General features: G+C 41.8%; 1 protein-coding gene and 1 long non-coding RNA gene across 3 annotated transcripts in view; both read right to left on the reverse strand.

Annotated features, from left to right (window-relative positions):
* The window catches only part of GUCY2C (guanylate cyclase 2C), a 47,536-nt gene extending 34,200 nt beyond the window's left edge, over positions 1 to 13,336 (reverse strand). For both annotated transcript variants that reach the window (XM_049792377.1, XM_049792378.1), the window contains exons 1-7: positions 12,806 to 13,336; positions 11,874 to 12,030; positions 10,857 to 10,969; positions 9,446 to 9,513; positions 6,383 to 6,598; positions 3,216 to 3,337; positions 2,292 to 2,388 (exon numbers count right to left, since the gene is read on the reverse strand). In XM_049792377.1, the coding sequence (XP_049648334.1) occupies positions 2,292 to 2,388; positions 3,216 to 3,337; positions 6,383 to 6,598; positions 9,446 to 9,513; positions 10,857 to 10,969; positions 11,874 to 12,030; positions 12,806 to 12,928 (896 nt within the window). In that variant the 5' untranslated portion in view covers positions 12,929 to 13,336. The remainder of the gene's footprint in view (positions 1 to 2,291; positions 2,389 to 3,215; positions 3,338 to 6,382; positions 6,599 to 9,445; positions 9,514 to 10,856; positions 10,970 to 11,873; positions 12,031 to 12,805) is intronic.
* Positions 13,337 to 17,698: 4,362 nt separating this feature from the next.
* Positions 17,699 to 22,921, reverse strand: LOC126034466 (uncharacterized). The gene is made up of 3 exons (XR_007504637.1): positions 22,846 to 22,921; positions 22,139 to 22,280; positions 17,699 to 17,858 (listed from the first exon to the last, which is right to left on the reverse strand). It is a non-coding gene; the product is annotated as an uncharacterized LOC126034466 (long non-coding RNA).
* Positions 22,922 to 23,053: the final 132 nt, after the last annotated feature.

Genomic DNA, 23,053 nt, shown 5'->3' on the forward strand with positions numbered 1-23,053 from the left:
TCTGTAGTTTCTTTGTGTTATTGTGCATGTTTCTGCACTCTTTTGCATGTTACTCTAGTTTTGCTAGAATTGCTAGAAATGATCACAGCAGGATTTGCACTAAAAGCATTTGACAGGAGGGCATGAAACAATTGGAGAGGTGCAGAGAGCAGCTTATTGATTTATTTCTTTAATTCAGTGAGCTAGGAAAATCACAGGAAACTATGTGAACTTGAAAACTATGCTAAAAAAGCAGAAAAGGTTGTAGCTTTCAGGTATCTTAGGTTTCATCACCCTGACAGGCCATCTGGAAGTGCTTTGCAGACTGGCAACCACTGCATTCACACGTTACAGAGGAATTTAGCAATAGATATTAGTGTCAAGTGGCAGCATCTGTCATTGCTATAGCTACACTGATAAAAAAAATAATTGTATGAGCCTTCTCTCATTATTCATGTTTGATCATCCTTTTATTTTTTCAGTCAGTACTGTATTAAGCGTTTTTAGAGACCACAGGGTCTGTTCCATGGCCATCAGACGGGATCCTGACACCAGAGCCCTGTCCCTGCCTTTCCCCGAATCTTCTGATTTTTACCCTGAAGAACTTCAAAGTGCTTTTCATTTAGGCTTGGACTGAACTAGCCAGGTGAAAAAGAAACTTCATTAGACTCCACCAGGCTGGATAATCCTACAGCACCCCACCTCCCCTGAGGGAGGCTTAAACACTGTGTTTGTGTCCTGGCTGCAAGAGGGCTCACAGCTGAAGAAAATTTAAATCAGTCACTTTGTCTGAGGGACTTGACTCCTGGAGAAGCATGGGACATTGCCTACTGTCTTCTCCTACAACTTGAGTTTGGATCAAACACATGTGTCTGTATTTTGTTTCTGTTTTAAGAACATGATTTGAGATATTCAGCAAAATCAGGGGTATGTAGCAAATTTAAGGAGGGCAGCAGATAAAATGGGCTGAGGCAGCTGGGAATATCAGAAGGATGCATATCACAGCAGAGAAACCCCTAATGGGCCTCACCTATTGTGAGGCGACAATTATACACGCAACATCAGTAAGTAAAAGCACTCACGTACATAATTCCCATTGTGCATTTGCAAAGAAACAGGAATTGTGGCCAGTTGCCTCAGGAAAAGCAACTGGGAATTCCTAGTGCCTGGATAAAATGGTGGAAAGTCTAAAGCTCTCAGAGGCACTTCTGAAGAATATATATGGTGAACTTGAAAGAGTACACAACAGAGAAGACCCTGTTAGAACTTGGACCACAGGCTCCAGTTTGGACCCAAAGGTTAAATGACGTAAGTCATTAATCCAAAATGCCTCAGCCCTGCCCTGGCAAGGTCAGCTTTAGAGCCCTGGAAGTTCATGGATTCTTTTGCTACATCAACAGTGAAATAAGTAAGATCGAGACATGGGCACATACATTTGCCCCGTGATCATCCATACCATTAAGCTGCCAGCACAATCCTGGGAATGGTTTTGGTCTTGGCCAACTAGCTTTCTCCCAGACTGTGACTTGCTACGGTGACTGGAGCCATACCCAAAAAGCAGTTTGGGCATCTACGCTTAGCCGTACGGATGTGAGCTGTGCTGTGTCACTTAGGCTTAGGGCCAGAGATCAGCCCTCGATCCTCATATACAGACAAAGCTTTTCAGGCTACCATGGATAAGGCCAGTTTATATCAGGCCTCATCTATAAAGATTTTGTAATTAGTAATATAAAGATGAAATTGAACAACAGAAAACTTAGGTTTTATACTAAGAAACATCTCTGAAAAGTTAGATTTATGTAGTTATAAAGATGTTGAAGAGACGGTTATAAAGTAGAAGAGTTATAAAGTGTAAGAGACAGTTGTACCACTCGTAATTCATTTAAAAATTGAATAAACGGAACCTAGAAAAATATACTGAAATCCACATTTACATAATTGTCTGGTTGGACAGTGTGTATGAAAAATGTACAATATCTCATATGAACAGCTCATGACCATTCTGATTTTAGGCTCTGTGGTTCTTCCATGGCTTCCTGTACTGGGTAGTCACAGGATGATGTTAACCCTACCTGCTCTGTCACTGCCTTAGAAAAATATTACATGAACTAAAGAGGAAGTTGTAGAGGATGTGCCATGAATTAAATACTAAGTAGCTTAGATAAATGGCAAGACATGAGGAAAGATGGCAATGGAAAACATTTTGTGAGAGAGCATTTCTTCAACAAAACAGTTCCACTCAGACTATTTCTGTTACCTCTATCCTTCAGCAAACTGCAGAGAAAAGAGAAAAAGCAAAGGCGATACTTTACTTGAAGAGATCTATCAGGATGATAACAATGTCCTTATCCACTTCCCCCGTCCCTAGGTCTGTGCTGACGTCAGCTGGAGAACCACACATGATGATCACTACAGATTGGGCAAAAATGGAGAGAGATTGGTGAAAGGTACAGACAAGAAGAGGACATTTGCCTGCTCCCCCATGCTTGAGCAGCAGGCAGTAGAGCAATGCTGGGCTAAGGCACATTACCTGCGCTGTGCTGGGACCCAGGCACGGAACTGCAGCCTCTCTGCAGCAAGACTGCAATATTTGAGGGAAAGTGGTAAAAGGTGCCTCAAAGCCTGCACCATTTTCTGTCTGGTTGCATCACAGCACTACCATTATCTCACTCAAATAAGCATTGGCAGTTCTGATGCAATATGGACTACTGAATATGAACATTTCTAAGCTAAATGGCATTCAGGTAATAGTTTCATTGGCTTACTTATTACTGTCACGCTCACTTGGCCTGCTGATGCCAGGTGCTTAGTCTTAGGGGAAGACGAGGTATTTCCTCATCCATTTTTCTAGTTTAGATGCACTGCTTCCAGAAGAAGTGCTCCTTGATGGCACAGATGAGGCCCATATATGTACCAGGGCTGCAAACACAGGAATGGTCTTAGGACGAGTTGTGGTTCCCGGATTTCTGAATCTGTCACAAAACGGAGCTTGTGCCTAGATGGGACCCCAAAAGCTCTCTGGAACCAGGATGTTCCCCCATATTTTATGGGGATGGAGAGAGGAATCTAGGAACTTCATGCCATTTTATGTTTGAATCCATGTGAAACGATGTACCTGTGTTTATCCACCATTTCTGTGGAAAGACTATTCCTAAAATGTAACTGAGGGGCGTGTCTGATTTCCTGGGAAAAGCAACTTACCTGCAGGGGACAGTGCACCCTCAGCCACCCCTTACCATTGCTTTTCCGGTTTGGATCTTGCACAGTTTTTTTAAGCTGCTCTGGAGTCCTTAAAATCTCCTTGAACTTCAGGTTTTCAGAGAACTGTGTGATTCCAGCATCTAGCGCATTCATGTACCTGGCACAAGGGAGCACAGATCATGTCAGAAAATTGCTAGCTCCTCACATTCTCCTAAATAAGCCAAAATGTGAGACAGGCTGTTTACAGCACACAAGAGTGTTTGTAAGGTGGTACAGAACATTTTTTTTCTGCAGCAATAGAGGAGAGAAAATCAATACAGGGCATGAAAGACTTAGAAGTGTTTGGAAAGTCACCCAGAGGTATTTGAGCCTGGTTGTACAAAGGATGGGTTTGGGGAATACAATGATGTAATAAGACATTAACAATTAAGAAAAGAAATCAGGGATATGGGGAAATTACAGTAAGTGAGACTGTCCTGGTTTCAGCTGGGATAGAGTTAACTGTCTTCCTAGTAGCTGGTACAGTGCTATGTTTTGAGTTCAGTATGCCAAGAATGTTGATAACACTGATGTTTTCAGTTGTTGCTAAGTAATGTTTAGTCTAAAGTCAAGGATTTTTCAGCTTCTCATGCCCAGCTAGAGAGAAAGCTGGAGGGGTACAAGAAGTTGGCACAGGACACAGCCAGGGCACCTGACCCAAACTGGCTGACAGGGTATTCCATACCATGGGACGTCCCATCTAGTTTAGGAACTGGGGAGTGGGGCAGGGAATCGCCCCTCGGGGACTGGCGGGGTGTCGGTCGGCGGGTGGTGAGCAATTGCCCTGCGCATCATTTGTACATTCCAATCCTTTTATTACTACTGTTGTCATTTTATTAGTGTTATTATCATTATTAGCTGCTTCTTTTCTGTTCTATTAAACCGTTCTTATCTCAACCCACGAGTTTTACTTCTTTTCCCGATTTTGTTCCCCATCCCACTTGGGGGCGGGGGGGGGGGCGGGGGGGGGGGGCGGGGAATGAGTGAGGGGCTGCCTGGTGCCTAGTTGCTGGCTGGGGTTAAACCACGACAGAGACTAACTGGGAGGCAATGCCAGGAAGTACTGCTGGTTTAGGACATCAGTGGTAATCTTAGAAGACACATGTGAAGGTTCAAAGGAGTTAATGGGAGCTGAGATAAAAAACACCCGTGTACCCTGACTGTGAGAGAAGTGAAGGAAGGAAAGTAGCAACAAAAAAAAAAAAAAAAAAAAAAAAAAAAACACAACACTATACTGACTCAGTTAAAACTTGAAGGGGAAAACTTAGGACAGCAAAAAAAAAACCAAACCAACCAGGTGAGTAAAAACTAGCTTAAAGATTAAGCAAAACCAGCCAACTCCTAAATCCTAATCTTGCCTCAACATGTTGTGTCTGAGGAAAGGCAATCTGTCTGAAATAAAGTTAATTCAGAGGGAAAACCAAAAGACATCTCTTTGTTTTCAAACTGCTTAACTTTTGATCTAGCAACACTGAGATCTTAGCCTTATAAACTACTGAATATCTTTTGCTTCCCCCCCCCCCTTTTTTTTTTTTTCAGGAACAGAATCATTAACCATTAATTTACAGGAACATATGCATAGTTAAAACATAACCTGATTTTGCTATCACTGTGGGTATTCACTTATTTTTATATATATATGGGGAAAACAGTTAGCCCATGCAGTATAACTGGGGCTTTAGCAAAAATGGATTTTTTTTAAATTAGGCAGTTGAAAAACCTTCAAGCCAACAGTTTTCTATTAAAGCAGCATGAGATGCATTTTTACTGCTAATTAAGAGGAAAAATAGGCAGAGATACAAAATTAATTTTAAATTTTTTGTTAATTCAACAATAAAGGAGCTTGAACAATTCTGAAGTCATAAAGAAGGTCCTGGACAGACATATTAATAAAGACAAGGTAAGAAACACTTGGGAAATAACATGCATTGACTTCCCTGAAAGGTATGAAACCTGCAGGATTAAAGGGGTTTAGCTAAAGTGTGTGTAGTGCATTGGCAATTATAGCTGCAAACTAGGAGAAATAGGGGTTGTGGTAAGAGATAAGTGAAGTGCACTGATGTTTCAAAGCATCAAAGACAGGTGAGCATAGCAATTACATCATGTGATCAAGTTGCTATCTATACTAAATAAGAATGAGGAAACAATAAAAGACCCTAAATATCTACAAAACAGTGAACTGGAGATCAGTTTTTAGGCCCCTTAATTCAGAAAAAAAAATAATCTGTATACAAAATAGTCTCTAAGTACATGCTTATGTCCCTCTGAAGCCAATAGAGTCATAAATTTTGCTTAAAATTCTGCAAGTTCCTCAGGTTATGAATTGGAAAGATAAATAATAGTTATTTCCATGAATTCTTAGCTGCATTCGTGCTACATTTATAAAATTAGTAGCAGAAATGAAATTATTTTTTTTAATTTATCAGCATTTTATGTCCCAAAATCGGAAAAAAAAATCCAAGGAGCATAGAAACACTCACATGAGCTGAAAATTAAAGAAGAGTCGATAATAGAAGAATAATGATAAATTTCAGTATATTAAAGATTGTAGTTGACTAAAAATAGCCTTTGATTTTAGGCAAGGAGGAAACCTAGCATTCTTGAGAATCAAGCACAGGCTGATGTTTCAGGTCACAAAGTGAAAACTGTCTCCTTTGCTCCAAACCAGTGAGAGCATAGCTTAAACTCTGCAACCATTGGGGTTCATTTTGTTCAAAGAAAGATAAAGGTTGAACTTCGGAAATGTTTTGGAGTTACAAGTGTGCCCACAGATTGAAGCCATTAATGTGGAGAAACATTACAAGAGCTTGATAAGACCCCTGACCTAAAAAGGCATCTATGGAGAACCAGATGGAGAAGCCTCTCATGTTGCACTAATTACATTAAGGATGCAGTAAACAGGTATTTCCAGCAGGGACAACATGTGGGCTATGCTGTCCACAGGAAAAACCAAGGCTTGAGAATACTTAAAAGTAGACTGAATGAAATATTCAGATATGTAGTACAGCTAAAGGGTATAATTCATCTTTTCCTTCTCTCATTCCTTGGTAGCCATAAGGCACCTCCCAAAATGTAGGACTCAAAGGACAGCTCATAAGCAACATGTCTGAGGATGGAGATGGAGTTTATCAACAGCCAGGTCAGAGGTGGATCCAGATCTTACCAGAGGCACGCCTCCGAGTTTTCATTCCTCTTGTAAATGTAGGCAGATTCCCAAGTTGTGGTTTTGAATGGCAGCTGAGATTCTTTCCAAAAATAATAGAAGAATTCGTTCACTTTCCTGGCTGGGGTCAAAAGGCGGGTTAGGTTTACTTTGTAGTCACAGGACAGTCCAAAGCTCCCTACAGAGATCAGAGGCAGGCTCAGTATTGTTTCAACTCTGAAGGGAGAGACAAGAGGACAAGTCTGAACGGATTGTTGTTGCACCAAGGCAGCTACCACATGATTTCCATCCTCAGCTCCCTCTCCTCTTGTGCCCTGTCTTAGTTTAACAGCAATTTGAACGTGAAACAGAAGGCTCATTCAGAACACAAGCAGATTTCGAGTCAGTATTGGCACTGAGAAGCCCAGCTGAACTGGTCCAGGCAGCTTCTCTCACTGACCCCAGTTCCCTGGCCCCTTTCAGGTACAATGCACCATGTCAGCCCGAGGGCTGTGGCAGGAGTCCAAAGGCTCAAGGTCCCATCCGATTCTGCTCCCTAGCTGCCATTAACATGGGCCGCAATCTTATCAGACTAGACTCAAAATATTTTAGTTCCTGTATGGTAACTGTTTTCTTATGACAGGGAGTTTTGCCTGCAAAAAACATGGCCATTAGAGTTGTTAGCATTATTGTGACAAAACTTTATTTTCCAGGTAAAGCCCACTTACCAAATTACAGGGTTATACTTGTTGCAACAGAAACAGACACAGATGATGTAGTAAGTAATGCCAGGGAGACTATTTCACTAATGAAATGGACATTTTTCTGACTGACTTAGAATAGACTATTTCAGTTGGAAGGGACCTACAGCGATCTTCTAGTCCAACTGCCTGACCAAATCCAGGGCTGACCAAAAGCTAAAGCTCGTTATTAAGGGCATTGTCGACGTGCCTTTTAAACACTGGCAGGCTTGGGGCATTGACCACCTCTCTAGAAAGCCTGTTCCAGTGTTTGACCACCCTCTTGTAAAAAAATGCTTCCTAAGATCCAATCTAACCCCCCCCCGGTCCAGCTTTGAACCATTTCCACGCCTCCTACCACTGGGAACCAGGGAGAAGCACTCAGCACCTCCCTCCCCATGTCCCCTCCTCAGGAAGCTGCAGAGAGCGATGCGGTCACCCCTCAGCCTCCTTCTCTCCAAACTAGACAAACCCAGAGTCCTTGGCCGCTCCTCACAGGACATGTCTTCCAGCCCTGCCACCAGCTTTGTTACCCTCTTCTGGACACATTCAAGGACCTCCACATCCTTCTGAAGCGGTGGGGCCCAGAACTGCACACGATACTCAAGGTGAGGCCACACCAATGCTGAATACAGCGGGATAATCCCCTCTTGACCAGCTGGTTATGCTCTGTTTGATGCCTTCCAGGATGGAGTTTGCCCTCCTGGCTGCCAGGGCACACTGCCAGCTCCTCTGGAGCCTGCTGCCAACCAGCACCCCCAGACCCCTTTCTGCAGGGCTGCTTGCCAGCCACTCCTCTCCCAGCTTATAGTTGTGCCCGGCATTACTCCGTCCTAGGTGCAGAATCCGGCATTTGGACTTGTTAAATTTCATCCCATTAATCATTGCCCAATGATTTCCTGAATTAGAAATGTTGAAGAATTTGGAGGAAGACAGGCAGACTAATCACAAACCACACTTCTTACTTCCATGCTTCTGTCGCAACATCCCAGCAGCCGCTGTGCTTACAGAGCTCTTACAGTTAACACTCAGTGTTGCTTAATGTCCCTTTGACAAGCCAAAGATGAAAACCGGCGAGCGGCGGCCGAGTGCAGGCAGCAGCCGGGCCAGGCCACTGCAGGCCCTGGGCACTCCCGCCCCACTGCCCATGGAGCAGCCTTCCCACATTTAAAGTGCTGTGAAGTGAGGCACTTGTTCTGATTTGCAAAGCTATCGCACCACAGGCAAAAGCCAGCTGCCTGTTTGTTAGCGTTCTTCATTGCTTTGCACAAACTTCTACTATGCGTAGGTTTAACTGGTTTAACTGTGTCAGAGTCTGAGGACAAGACTTTGGCATCATTCTGGGCAGATCCATATCCAGCAGATAGATACGCAAACACAGAGTTAGGAAGCACTATGGATAAAATGGGGTATATTGCATAATATTTCGCCATGGTTCTATACATGTGTAAGACTTATTCTTTTAATTCTTCTATAAATCAATCATGTGTGTTCACTGGTAACATTGCATCCACTTCTGGTCATGCCACTCAAAGAAAAGTATAGAGATAAAAGCAGATAAAGCTTGAGGTAAAAGTGTCTCAATCTTCCTAGTATCTCTCAGTGAAACCAAAAGGCTACCAAAGTTTAAAAAGGGAAGTGATTCACATGGGTAAAAATATGGATTTGTATGTCACGATTGATGGGGTGGTTAATTGATTTATGCTAGAAGTCTGCAGATTCAGCTTACGGTTTTCCTAGTATCTGAGAATGAACATATTAATGTATAATATAATACAGAATAGAATTATACAGGTTCATCTATAATACGATAGTAGAAGAGATTCAGTCTTCAGGAAAGTTTCCTCAGGCAGAAGAGTTAGGATGAAACTGGCTGCTCCCCATCTAAACACTCTTTACGGAAGACGGTTGGAGGTTTTGGATCTTCTCTTGCCATGTGTAACTCAGGCCCCTCTCAATGACTGAATACCCACCCAGAAGGACCCCTGTTGCTGCAGTACTGTGATGTCTACATGGCTCAAGCTAACATCTCTTTCCTGCTGCACTTGCTGAAGAGTTAAGTCTTTTGAGCTCTTAATCATCAATCAACTTACTGTCAGCAATTAGAAAAGTTTCCCTGCTAGCAATGGGATTTCATCAATGGGCTTTGGAAGGGGATTTTCTTCTCCATACCAAACGTAGTGGCTATGCATAAGAGTCTTACTGCCTTGACTGTAGACCTTGAGGTGTCTAATGTATCCTAAACCCCAATGTCTCTGCTGGCTTGTTGTACACAAAACAACTTTGTTCAGCAATTGATATCTTTAACATCACAGTTTTGCGGGGGGGAAGAGGTCGTACTTACGAGACCATTTGGTAGGTGGCGTAAGTGCAAGCGGGTCCTATGATGACACAGCCAAGCGTGCCAGTATCCTGCAAGAGATCAGAAAGGGTCAGTAGTGGGGACAGTGCAGTGGACTGGCAGAGAGAGGAGGATGGGAGAATGAAGAAAACTAGGATTTGAGAAGGCATCACAGAATTTACCCAGAAAAAGCAAGAACAGAGTAGCAAAGGGCTACAGAAAGGTTAAAAGAACAACCCTAGAGTGAAGGAGGGAGGAATCACAGAAAGCTGAGGAAAGGCAGAGGACGGAATAGTGCCTGCGAGTATGACCATCGTTAAGAGACAGACAGCAAGTTAGGATTAAAATGTTGCAATTGTTACAATTGCACATATGAAATTACACCCCCCAGCAGTGCTTGCATTTGAAGAAGAAAGAGGAGTTGGAATTACAAGATACCATGTATCAGAAAAATTATTAGATACGTGCATATGAAGCTTGTATGAAAAAAAATCCTTCCATGACCACCAAATGAAGGCATGACCAGTAGCTTTGTGTGTCATGAGGGACTTCTTAACAAAGACTATAGCATGTGCTCATACATCAGTAGATTTGAGAATTCACATTGGATTAACAAAGCTTCACTCAGAGGTGGCAGTTATTAGACAGAGAAAATCCACCGAAACACAGCTTCTTGTAAGGCACCAGTTCTAACTGAAGCTTTTCCCCATATTAGGGTGTTCCCACAGTTTCTCCCACGTGACTTCTACTGAGAAGTGAGCACTTAATCTTTGCCCCCTGGGCATAGTTCCATACACGTTTCTTTGGTATCAGTGCCAGCCTAATAATCTCTCTGCCTGCATGTTCCCATCCTGGCACCACAGCTCCTTTGTGTATTTGTGTAAACTGATGGTGAACCAGATCAGGGTCTGATCCACTTGGAAATGGACGGGTTTTGCTTTGCTTGGGCTGTCTGAGGGTTTGGATTTGGGGTTTTGGGTGGGTTTTTTGGTTGGTGTTTTTGGGGTTTTTTTTGTTGTTGTTTTTTGGTTGTTTTTTTTTTTTTTTTTAAATGGATTGCTTTGGCTATGTGGCCACACAAAGAGCGGTGCAGATATAAAAAAGAGGACAACTTAAGCATAGGAAAAGGAGCATGCAGCGGAAGGCACCTTTAGCCAGCGCTGCCACTAACTGTCTAATGACAGCCTCCAGGAAGCGTTCACTGAATCTCTCTCCAGTATTTGCCTGCTTGTCTTCACAAAACCTACAGGAACATCTTCTCTTTGAAAACTTCACTTCCCTGTCAAATTTGTTTGGAACTGAACAGGATCAAAAGTTAATAAGGAAAGACAGAGAGATACATGTGCACACACACAGAGAAAGAAAAAAAGGCTTGTCTTCTTAGGAAATCAACTTAAAGAAGCCTGCTACTCACATAAATTTCCTTGATAAGCTCCACACCTTCACAGGTGCTGGTACGACAGCCTTGTGAGACATAGAGTGATGAGGTAAAGGTGTGGAAGGTGGCATTGACTGTAACATTCTCCCCTGTAACGCAAATGTAAAAGTAAACAGCACCAGGAGTTGCAGATAACCACTAACACACTGTATACCTCTTCTTCTGACACAGGTCTGAGCAGTTATGCTAGGACGTCTCCCACAAAAAAGCTGCTAGAAAGTCCACCTGCCACCTAACCCCCACTACTTAGCATGAGACTAGAATTTGCTCCAGTGTGGACTGCTGAGCGTTAGTACTTTCAGTACGAAGTACTTTTATTGTTGGCCATTATTAGAGCCATTTTTTAAGGCTCTGTAGGAAGTAGCTGAGAGACCACTTTCCAATAAAATTGGACAAAATCTCTTCAACTAGAGGGCAGAAAGGGAATAGGTATCATTTCGTTGGAATGTCTTTTTCCCATGATATTCTAGAGAGCAACAGTAGATTGGTGATATTGAAAGGAGAGGTAAGATACCAAAATAAATAAAAGCATTCTCTGCAGTGACATAGGGACTGCAGATTCGTTACACTTCAAGTCATAATGTGACCAGCCAATGGGGTCAAGAGGAAAATTATTTTCAGAAAGTAGAGGCTAATCCCACCAGGAGAGGAAGCAAGGGCATCCCAGTTACTGCACTAGATGGATCACTGGTGTTGTCTGATCCAGTTCAGCAATTCCCATGTTCCCAATCCCAACTGAACATCTCCAGAAAAGCATGCAGGAAGAGTCTGCCCAAACACCATGAAAGCTAATATGGTTCTGCCCATCTGTAGAGCACTTCTCTTTTTACAGAGGGAGGTCATTATTTCTGTAAGATCGACATAAGGTCAATGGACAGGCAAGGAGCCTGTCTGGGGAGCAGTTTGTTGAAGGTCAGATGAGCAGAAAGCTGTGACACAAAGTCTGACAAGAAACCACAGCAGGAGAGGGATAACCAACACCCATTGCCTTACCTGTCATCTGGAATTCGTTTTGTATCCTTTTCAAGGCTTGCTTCACAGCTAATTTCAAATTATCAGTAGTTGATGGGAAGTCCGAGCAATTCATAAGCATCACATTGATCACATAATTGTTGTTGCTACACTCATTTGAACCAACTTGCTGCAGCAGCTGGAGGGAGAAAAACAAAGGCCAAAGGGCCAGACCCAACATCCGTTGCTTCATTATTGCTCAGTTTAGACCCATTGTGTGTGCTCTTTCTTTTCTTTTTCTCTTCCAAACCTCTTTCTTTCAGATACTTTACATTGGTTTTGTTCTTGGATAGGATAAAAGAGATCTCCACACAGTATATTCAAAGACAACCTGTAGGATCCTTCTCTCAGGCACTTCCCTCTCCCCCTCCCTGCCTTCACCGCTGCCCACCCCTCCAGTGTACTAGGTGACACTTCTGTTTGTGAAAAACTAGCAACAGCAAAACTCAGGAAAGGAGAGAGGTTAAAGGTTGCTGTGAATGTTTGCTCATGGAAAGGCTGAGGCTATAAAACTGAAGCATTACCTGAACCCTTGCCTGATAAGGGCACTAACTCTTCATCACAGGGATGAGCTGAGAGAAGGAAGGGGAGGGGACAAATGGACTGTAAAGATGACTCTTTAAAATGGAAATACAATACAAGGTCTGCTAAAGCCTAGAGGAAAACAGATGGTTACTTCATGTTTGCATTGCCCTACATCTCTGGTTACATTGGCACACCATCTGTGCTGGCTGGGCTCATAAATCAAGGGTATATTTTCTTCTATGATAAGTTACCAATTTCATTTCTTTAGCTTTTACCATCAAAGCACTTCTTGTGTTGGCAAAAATGTCTGACTTGCAGTCCTCCAGACCAAAGCTTTCATTTTTACTTGCAGAGTAGACTCAGGACAAAGCTTGTCCGCTCCTACTCACCCAGCATTGCACACTAAAGTGCCGCAGGTCTGCCCCAGACACATTGCACCCAGGCAGCACAGGTCTCCTTGCCCACTTCCACCTTGCCAGATGGCTGCTCAAATGGGGGCCCAACATACTCATGCTTTATGCGATGCAACCTCTTGCATCAGGTAAGGATTAGCAAAGCTCAAGGCGACATCTCAGACCTGTGGGACCAAAGCTGAATTACAAATGGCATCGCTAAAAGGCACACACTAAAGGACACTGTGGCATTGTTCCTGGGTCAGGTTCTTGGGCTTTCCTGAGTATTTTTCTTGAGAATGGTCTCAGGGAAGGTAGGTAGAATGAAGGGAAGACAAAAATCCCACAAGCCTTATGGATAAGTCTGGGCACAAAGGAGAAATGCAAGGTAAAAGGAATCAACAGGCAAATTTAAATAAAGTACTGAGTGTGACTGGTCTGAATTTGGGGTGTTTCTGCACACCTACAGCAGCTTCTCTTTTTCTACTGAAACCTGGACTGAGGCTGTCAGATAATAAATCAGTTTGCTTTTATTACCTTCCTGAAATAATTCTAAGACAAGGAAAATAATCAGCAGCAGTTTAAGTAACCGTGCTTTTGGTATAAAACAGAACTGCAATTGCATGGTTTCTTTCAAAGCCTGTATTTAAAAGGTGTTGAATACACTTCAAATATATTTGCACAGACTTTTTACATTATCCTATTTTAACACCAAATGATTATTCCTTGAATCTTTCTTATACCAAACAACAGAGGAGACCATGAACCAGCATTTAAGAGCAGACCTAGAACACCTCAGCATATCTAATCTAGCATTTGTAATTAGTAATACAGTAATTCTAAATTAGCAGTCTGTCATGTAAATATCTGGACTAGTATGGCTGGCTAGAGCCACAGATGGAGAATGGAATATCACTTTTCACACTGAGATCATCTGCTCATCACTGCCCCATTTTCTAGGTATTTACAAAATCCTTGAAACGTATCCCATACAAGGCAATAAGAGATTTGTCATTAGCTTCAGCAGAGCAAGATTTGCATTTTTATACTCTTCTTAGCCTATCTGAGAGAAACAGTTAGCCAGCGTGGATAATGCAAGTAAAACTGAGCATTTCACATTGCTGGTCACAGAGGGAGTACGTAATGGCACTGAGGTCGTACGTAATGGCACTAAGGTCTTCCTGGTTTCGTATCTATTCACATATTTCTTTGGTTTGCACAACAGCTTAAAAACATCCTTTAAAAACAAAAGGTAAAATTAACTATAGCCTTAGCACAGCATTTGTTTTTATTCTCTCCCTTGCTCCCTGCCTTCACAGTGCCACAGGGAGTCCCCAGCCGGAACATGTTATAAATGAGTTGTTGACCACTCATCTTTTTAATTGCCCGGTGTGCGTAGTCTCTCAGTGTCAAGTCCCATGATGGGAGCACGCCTTGAGCATTGGGTGACGTGAAGCAGGAGGGAGCGTGGCAGGAGGCTGCAGCTGGGGTGAAGCAAGCACTCCCCAGAACCGGCCGAACACCACACTTTCCCTTGTACCTTGGGGCTTTGCACATCAGACACAGTTGCCTGGCACACTGATCAGTAACATCTGCTTCATGGCATAAGAGAGACAAAGAAAAGCTGTGGCATCGTGCTGTAAACGTGAGAGTTACTGATACCACAGATGATCGTGAGGGTGGAGAGAAGAAAAAGTAAATAAATCATACATGTAAAGCACAAAATTTGATGGGGCTGCCACAAGCAAAAGCAAAAACTTCTGTATATTTGTGTTTGGTGCTGCCTGTGCCTGAGGGATCTTTAGTCCCCGGGGAATAGAAGAAGTGAGACATCAGTGCCAGCCCATTCATGGTGTGCTGGCTGCAGAATGAAGCTAAGTTCCCAATGATCCCAGCCAACTTCATCTAATTCTTTTGTAATGTCTGATTTAGCAGTCTACAAAACCAAGAGGTTACCAGTGACACAAACCAGCCAGATACCCCCCAAAATCTTCCATATCTCTTCAGGGCACTGTCCTGCTCTCTCAGTAACTTCTCTCCAACTGTGAGCAAGCTCTCAGACCTCAAAGATTAGTCGGGGGGGGATACGGTTCAGAAACACAGGAGTAAAGTTATGTGTCAGAGGAAATTAAAAAAAAAAACCTTTTTGAGTCATACAGGTGACTGCAGCTTTAATTAGAAATACTGTCTTACAACAGAACTACCAGTAATGGGAGCATCCTGAAGGCAATACAAATGACACTGCCCTCCCCCAAAAGAATATGACAGCATGGAAACGCAGGGCAAGACACTCAAACACAGTGAATATCCAGCCTAATGTAACCTCTCCTGACACTCGCAGGATAAGCCACAAAATTTATTCCAAAAAAATCTTTAAAGCCCATCTTCTAGAACTACTTATTCTCTCTTAAAAGAGTCGAGGTTTAATTACTTTCTAAGGCATAAGGTGCTCAGAAGCTGCGTCTGACATCCCCAGTGCATTTTTTTCTAGCTATGGCTTCTAGGCATCAGCTACTGTTATCATCTTGTCAGAAAGGTAAAAAAGATCCTAGCATTAAATATCTTCACTAAGTGCAAGTATCTATCCAAAGAGTCAGTTCTTAGGTGTACATCAGTTTGAGTACCTCATCTTTGTAGCCCTACCATTATTAACAGCTGATGGAGGTCTCCCCTTCAATCATTGAATACAAACCCTGTAGTTTATCACTTCAGAATCACAGGGACGATTAGGATTCAGATAGGCAGGCCCTGTATTTATTTGTCTGAAGATAAAATTCAGTCCCTCGCCAACAACAATATTACTTGTGCATGTATCTCATAGCTACAAAACACCATAATAGGTCTCTGTGGGTGTTCTTATAATCTGTGTTAGATTAAAAACACCAACTCAAATTAACTCAGTGAATTTATCATTGGTTTTAGTGAAAAGTGATTTTTAGTGCCTGATTCTACAGCACTATTTGTTCTGCCCTCTGTTTTATTGGATAATAAACAACGAGATATTATAGGGTGTATTTGAAACAAATAATCAGCACTGACTTCCTGATCTAAAACTACTCTGAGAGGTTCTCTCAGTCTTCTGGAACATTCAAAGACACTCAGACAGAGAAAAAGAAACCATGAGAGCAAAAAAAACCCCCAAAGACTTGTTTGTCTAAATCTCTCATCCTATGTAAAATTATGCTCTACAGAACATTTTCCAGTCCTTTTTTAATGGTCCATGTGACAGGGCATTCCTCTTTTCAATGGCTTTTTTTTTGTAGAGTCTGAGTCCTGAAAAATGGGAATGATAAGCCAACCTGGGCATCACAGAGTACTTTTGCCCATCCAGCTCATATTGTAAAAGTGCAACCATATTCAGAACAAGGCACTGTGTATGTCCAATACCTTTACCACATTCATTTTTAGGATCTTTTCACTGGCATGTAGCCTAGTTTCTTTTTTACTTAATTACAAATCATTATTTCCACTTGATCACTCAGAGAGGAGAAAATAGAGAGAAGACAGGGAATGAAAATTTCAGAAAGCTCAGAAGGGCCAAAGACTTATGTAAAAGTATCAGCTGCCCCAGTCAGTCAAAATACTGTGGAAGTTAGCACCAATAGTCCTAGTAAGTCTGAAGACAATGTAGACATATTGTAAGCTCACCTTCAATTTCTTTGGTACCAAAGACAACTAATGTAGCATTTTTCAAGAAACTATTTTGTAAAGAAACATGCATCGTGATATCATTGTTTTATTTTGCAGAATAAAATATTTTGACAGTGTCCTTTAAAATGGATTTTTTTTTCCTACATATTTGCTACAATTATTTATTTTCTCAGTGTCATGTGATTATGATTGTAGTGATGAACTTATGAGTTTCACAATTGTACCTTATATTTATTTTCTCCAGAGCTGGGATCTTTGACAGTACACAAGAATCTGAGGTTCCATTAAAATAAAAGAGATGCTGCAAGTCTCTAGTGTTGCAAAATTGGGAAATCTGAAGAAAGGACTTTAAAAAAAAATCTGAAAACATATGTAAATAAAAATAGCAGCAGACACATTTAGGTATGTAATTCTCACTTACTTAAAAACCAAATTTCCTTGGTTTCAGTGGCCATGCCTATGCTTTTGAATAAATGAGGCTGTCAAGATTGTTTCTGTAAAATGCAGAATTTTTAATATAAAATTTGCATGAGACATTATATGTTGTAGTAGTTGATTGTATTTAGCCAACAGGATAAATGTAGAAAAACTTCAAACAATGTTGTTTTCAAGTTCTACCAACTATTACTAAGCTTGATTCCAAATTATTTTGATTGCCTGGGGCTTTCACCCTGTCTTTAAAAAGATTTAGAAAATCACATTGAAGAAAAATAAAATAGAAATGTTTCAGTTTCCTTTTTTTTCCAGTTTTGAGGTTGGAATCACAAATGTGATTACAGACAGAAAAGAAAATATTACAGTACTTTAATGTCTGTGTTTGTTTAATGTCAGTAATGTACAGGTCTAGACTGTATAGTGTGAAGAAGTCTTCTTTAACTTTCAATATTACAGAGAAGACCAAGGACAGGAAAACATTTTTTTCTGGCTTTTAAATGATTTTTACAATATTTCTACTATCCAGATTTAGAAGACAGTAATGTACATGATGACAAACATAGCTGTATAGTATACATATATAGCAGCTGTATATATGTATATAGTATACATGTATAGCAGCTGCATAGCAGCTATGTTGACTTTTCAGAACTGATCGTTTTTTTCTCATTTACCACACAAGAACATAAGGACTTCACAAACATCATTCTTTGTGACTGAAACTATCTACTGATAAACAACAAGCCTGTAAAACAGCATGCAAATATCTGGGTCATATGTTGTATGATGCTGATAGTACAGCATGATCCTGATCCAGTACAGATCCTGGTGAAGTCCTCATTATATTGCCATTCCCACAGGTTATCGAGAGTTTGGGTCTGTTCTTGGAGCTCATAGTTGCTGCCACAGATTAGAGTGGAATTAGGCTGCAAAGCACTGACTGTTCTCATCAAAAGTTACCAATCTAGCAAGAGAAAATCGACAGACAAGGATAAGAAAAGTTGTAATAGGAATTGCATCAAACTACCAGCAGCTTGGGTGGTGGCCCCATCTTCCCATTGATCTATGTTGCCACATACCAGAAGATGAAGCTAAACATGTGATGTATCATAAACAGCTACTCAATTAAGAAAGTCTTCTCCCATTTAACCCTTTCCCAACACATACACACTTTGAAGTGATTATTCAACCATCTAACTTGTATACTACTGACATAAATAGTAAGAAGTCTTTCCTCTTAACTGCTGGTTTTGTAGTCTTTCACTAAAGGACTTTGTTTCCAGAGTGACAGGACATATTTTTCTTTTCAGCGTAACAGCCTCTGAGTTAGACTCAGCAGGGCACAGCTCTGTCAAGTAATGAATGTAAGCTATTTCTAATGTGCAAACATCTGTTCTGTTTTTCCTTACAAAGGTAAATGCCTAGAGTGTGTAATAATTTATGTCTTGGACACATACTTCAGTTTCCTTAAACTCTTTTTATTAAACATTATACACAGCTATACTATGTGATGGGATGGAGTTATGAGATCTTCAAGCTAGTGCACTCTTGATCCTATAAATCCGTATGGCAGTGGAATACTGTGCAGATGTATCAGCACATGTCCTGGACAAGTACAACTGCAACCTGCAATGACATGGTTTTCTGGCTTGGGTAAGTTTGTATGGATCCAACTAATCATGCATTGTATTTTCAGTTCTGACACTGACTTGTGCTGGATCAACAGGTTGTCTCGCCTCCTCTCTCTTGGTTCTACAAACATAAACTTAAAAAAAACTTACCTAAATGTGATGCTGAAATCCAATACAAGGACAGCTTTTCAGTTAATTTTATTAACTTGACTGAACCTTGATGACAGGTTGGGTGCTGGAAGTATCAGGAAAATTCTGAAGGTGCAGTTCCCACAAACCCACACAATCACAGACACAAACACCAGTGAAAACTAAAAAAAAAAAGAGGTTCTACCAAAATAAAGATAAAAATGATGACTTTTCATTTCACCTTTTGGAGGTCTTTAATTGACATGACTGTTGTTTGCTTTCTTGAGCTGGGGAATAGAGACCTGACAAGAGCATTAAACACACACATGATCTGTCACCTCTGCAGGCTGGTCTTTGCTGTCAACTTACATATTTCACCTTCTCTCATCATGGATGGTCTATTCAGGGTGGATTAAGGCTCAGATGTTGCTGACTCCATAAAAAAGAAGCAAATATTCTTCAAGTTCCTTGCTTTTAAAGGAATCATTTCCCATTTACTCATCTCAGGGTATTGCCTTTGTAGCTTTAGCAAGGGGAGCATTTCATTGCTCTCACTTTTGCATATCATTTATATTGAGATGTTGTCAGATGCATTTTCAAAGAGACAAGAGGCAGAACATGGTGAAACATCATTACTGAAAAAACATGACCGTACCCAGACATTACGGAATTTGAAGCATGTGATTTCTGCTGATGCAAAGGTCACTTCCTAACCTCTTGCTTTGGTATATGATGATTTTTTTTCCACTTCTTGCTTTTTCTTTCTCTCCCTTTTTTCTTTCCTTCCCCTCCTTCCTCTCCTTTTCTTAGACCTCACTTTCCACTCCCTGATTTTTTATTTAAACACTCATTACACTCTCTGATGCTTATCTTGGTGTTTAGTCACAGGTGCATGACTTCCCTTTTGCTGCTATCAATGTAAGTCAATTCCCTCTCCCAGCAATTCTGTGTGGGAATAAACATGATCATTAATCATTTTACAGCTGACAGCCTCCAAGATAATGCCACTGGCTAATAGAATGGTGGTGGTAAGAACTGCAGCAGTTTTCCAGCATTATTAATAGAGTAGCTGAACTTCTTGACTTGTCTTTAATTTATGAAATGTCATCTTGGCATTTCATATGAGGAGAAGTTTCTAACATCTCTGCCTACTTTGGTCTGCATCTTAATAATAATTTCTACACCAGACAGGCCAAAAATATTTTGGTCAATGTGATGCTGGTGAGAATACAGCATTAAATTACATGTGTCTTCCTACACAACTGCCTTCAGTGAACATTAGAAATGAATGGAAACTCCTACTGCTCTGAATGGGTTTTAGACCATTCCTGTATGCAGAGAGTCCACACCAATTGCCATAATGCCAAATTCTAGCATTTTGCCCCCTACTTATATTGCTCACACGCTATGTACAGGTAGCACCTCTACAAGTCAGGAGATAATTTTTACACTATGTTCAGCCCATGGCCCACCTGTTGACTTGTGCAATTTATAATTAGCAGCCCTTCTGATGGCAAAGTCTATGGTTTTGATTGATTACAATCACAACCAAACTCACCACTTTGTCCTTTAAGACTGCTGTAGACCTCACCTATGAGGGAATGATCTGACAGGCAGTCACAGCTTTGTGCTGAGAACGTGCCAGAACTCCATTTGAGTTGTGCTGAAGCAGCTAAGAAGGATCCTTGCTATTAAATGTAACTTACAGTTCTGCTGTCTCCAGTTTTGTAATTGGAAGCCAGACTATTATGTCCAGTAATAATAAATTTTCACCTTCTCATCTTGCAGGTGAGTTGAAGCTCAGTTGAAGCTAACCCTTATGGAACACATCATCTTTTGGGAGGCAACAAAATTATATGTGAAGAGGTGTGTGTCTACAGGCAGTGCTGAGGGGACTTGCCTCCAAAGCATAGTTAAGGTTAGATGTCTCCCATCGGAGTCCCCCCTGACAGGCAAAAAGCAGGCAGCAGAGAAACATGTCTGCTTCTGAGCACTTCCTGCCCTGTGTGATCACAAAACTGTCGGTCACAAAGCAGGCAGATGCTGGAGTCCCACTAGTGCCATGCAAAGTACTGTCTGCAAAGGAAAAGGAACTGGTTTGGCTGCTATTACTTTTTTATCTCAGCTGACACTGTCCTTGTGCCCACAGCTAACCCACTCACACTGCACATCTGTTAGCTCTCACACATTCCCCAGCTTTGGTGCCACCACATAAGAATTCAGAAAGCCGCTAGGAAATGGGAGAAACCAGTGGAGCAGCTGAGAGCTTTCTTCCATCTGAGTCAATATTTTAGCTGTATTTAGTATGTTGATTCTTAGAACAGCAGGATCTTGTGAAACACTCTGTATAAAAAATGGAAGAAAGCAATGTAGCAAAATTATATTTTCAGTTACTTAAAAAAAAAAAAAAAGAATCTTGCCTAATTGTATTGTCTGTCTGCTTGCATTTCAGTGAAAAATATGACACCTTCACCAGTGACACCTTCTGCTCCTTCTGTTTCTCCTCCTTTACCCACTTTACTTTGGCATTTGTACAGTAAAAAAACCAACAAACCTCAACCCAAAATCTTCAGTTTTCCTAGCTTACTGTACAGAGTCAGAATATTCTATGGCAGTACTGAAAATTACTGCCAGTTATTTACAACAATTATTATTTTCTTGCAGTTTGAAATGAAGTACTCCTGAGGCATTGTTTAAAATCCGAAAGGAAAAAGCCATCTTACAATATCCCTGTCAATCTAGATGTTTTTCTTGATTTCACAGAGTTCTGATAGAGAAGACTCTTAAGCCTTCTAGCCTGCTGATTTTTTTTTCCCTGTTAGATAACAGAAAATCCTAGACAACTGATAAGAGGACAGATATCTGTATTATATGAATTAGTCTGTATATACAATCTTGACAACATAAAAACCCACTTAAAATCAAATATCTGAAAAGGCAAATAATTTCAGCATTATTTACAGAAAATTAATTTTCCCCGACAGAAATAATACCTTACTTAATAGAGAAGAGCTATAAAAGGAGACCAAATCCCTAGCACACATTCCTTATCACTTTGACTGACTAACTCAAAATTAATTTCTTGCAGAGAAATTCTCTCTGGGAGAGCAGATTATTTGCTTTCTTCTTTATGGCCTGTGGTACGAAAGCACATTCATAAGCAAGGGATGCCACCGCGGTGCTGTTGTCCTCCTGTGGTTCCTGGTTGCAGAGTAACCTCTTGGGGACAGTTGCAAGCTGGATGTATCATCGTGGTGGGTCAAGCCATCCTGAAGCGATCAGGAGAAGGCCAATGTGGAATCCACACTCTGAAGAAGCAGCACGAAGTTCTTTACTGCTGGAATACGTTACAGGTGTAACCCACTACGTTACAGTGCGACAGGATATATTTTTATTCATACCAAAAAAAAGTCTCTTTTTTTTTCTGATGGAGTGCAAAGAATTTTTCTTCTCAGTGAAGGAAAACCAGCAGAAATGCAGATACCTCATTAGTCCTGTCTGTGGACATGTATTTTTTTTGGCTAGTTGAGTCACCAGCAGTAGCGGTCCTCTGCCCTGGAATTGCTCATGGTGCAATTCAGGCAATATAAAAATAAGTTTGGGGAATTCCACCGCACAGTGTTCCTCTGTAACAAGGAAAGATCTATTTTATTTGCAGCAAACTGCAATGTCAGAGATGCTCCAGGAAACAGGCAGAGCTTGAAAATTATCCAGGGTTTGCCAGAGAGATCAGCTACCGCATGCAGTTCGGATGTACACAACCCACATACCTCACATTTTCTGCTATGCGCTCCATCTTTTTAATTGCGGCAAGACAGATGGGAGTGGCTATGCTCACCAGAAAACTGTAAACCTCTGTGGGATTCCCTCCCCACAGGGCTGTCGCGGGAGAGCGATCAACCCATCCAGCTGAAGGGGAGAAGCTCCCTGCTCCGCGGAAGCCCCTCTCCGGATCACCTTGCAGACTGAGGGGTCGCTGACTCGTTACGGCGCGCCAGGGAAGGGCGTTTTGGGATTGCACAAGACTTATTATGGGATGCCTAGGCGCAGGACAAAAGCTGGGGAAAGGAAGAGAGAGATTGCGGGGGGGTGGGGAGGAACCAGTGCGGGGCACAGGACAGGGGGACAGAAGGGGCTGGTGACGTGCCAGGCCGTTGCTCGTTCGTACGTTTCTCTGGCCGCGTCCCGCACCTGATCAGCGCGGCGCCTCTTGTCTTCACCTGAAACCCCATTTCTGACGATTTTCCCGAGTGAGGGGACTCCCCCTTCCGCACGCGGGCAGGGGAGGGGTGTGTGTGTGGAGGTTTAAGTGCCCGGGGCTAGACCACCAGTCGTAGGGGCTCACGCGTCCGGGCTGCCAGCACCTGGAGAGACTGACCGAGGGGCCTGGCCCCCTCCC

Source organism: Accipiter gentilis, chromosome 34 (assembly GCF_929443795.1).
Source record: "Accipiter gentilis chromosome 34, bAccGen1.1, whole genome shotgun sequence".
NCBI classification, from domain to species: domain Eukaryota; kingdom Metazoa; phylum Chordata; class Aves; order Accipitriformes; family Accipitridae; genus Astur; species Astur gentilis.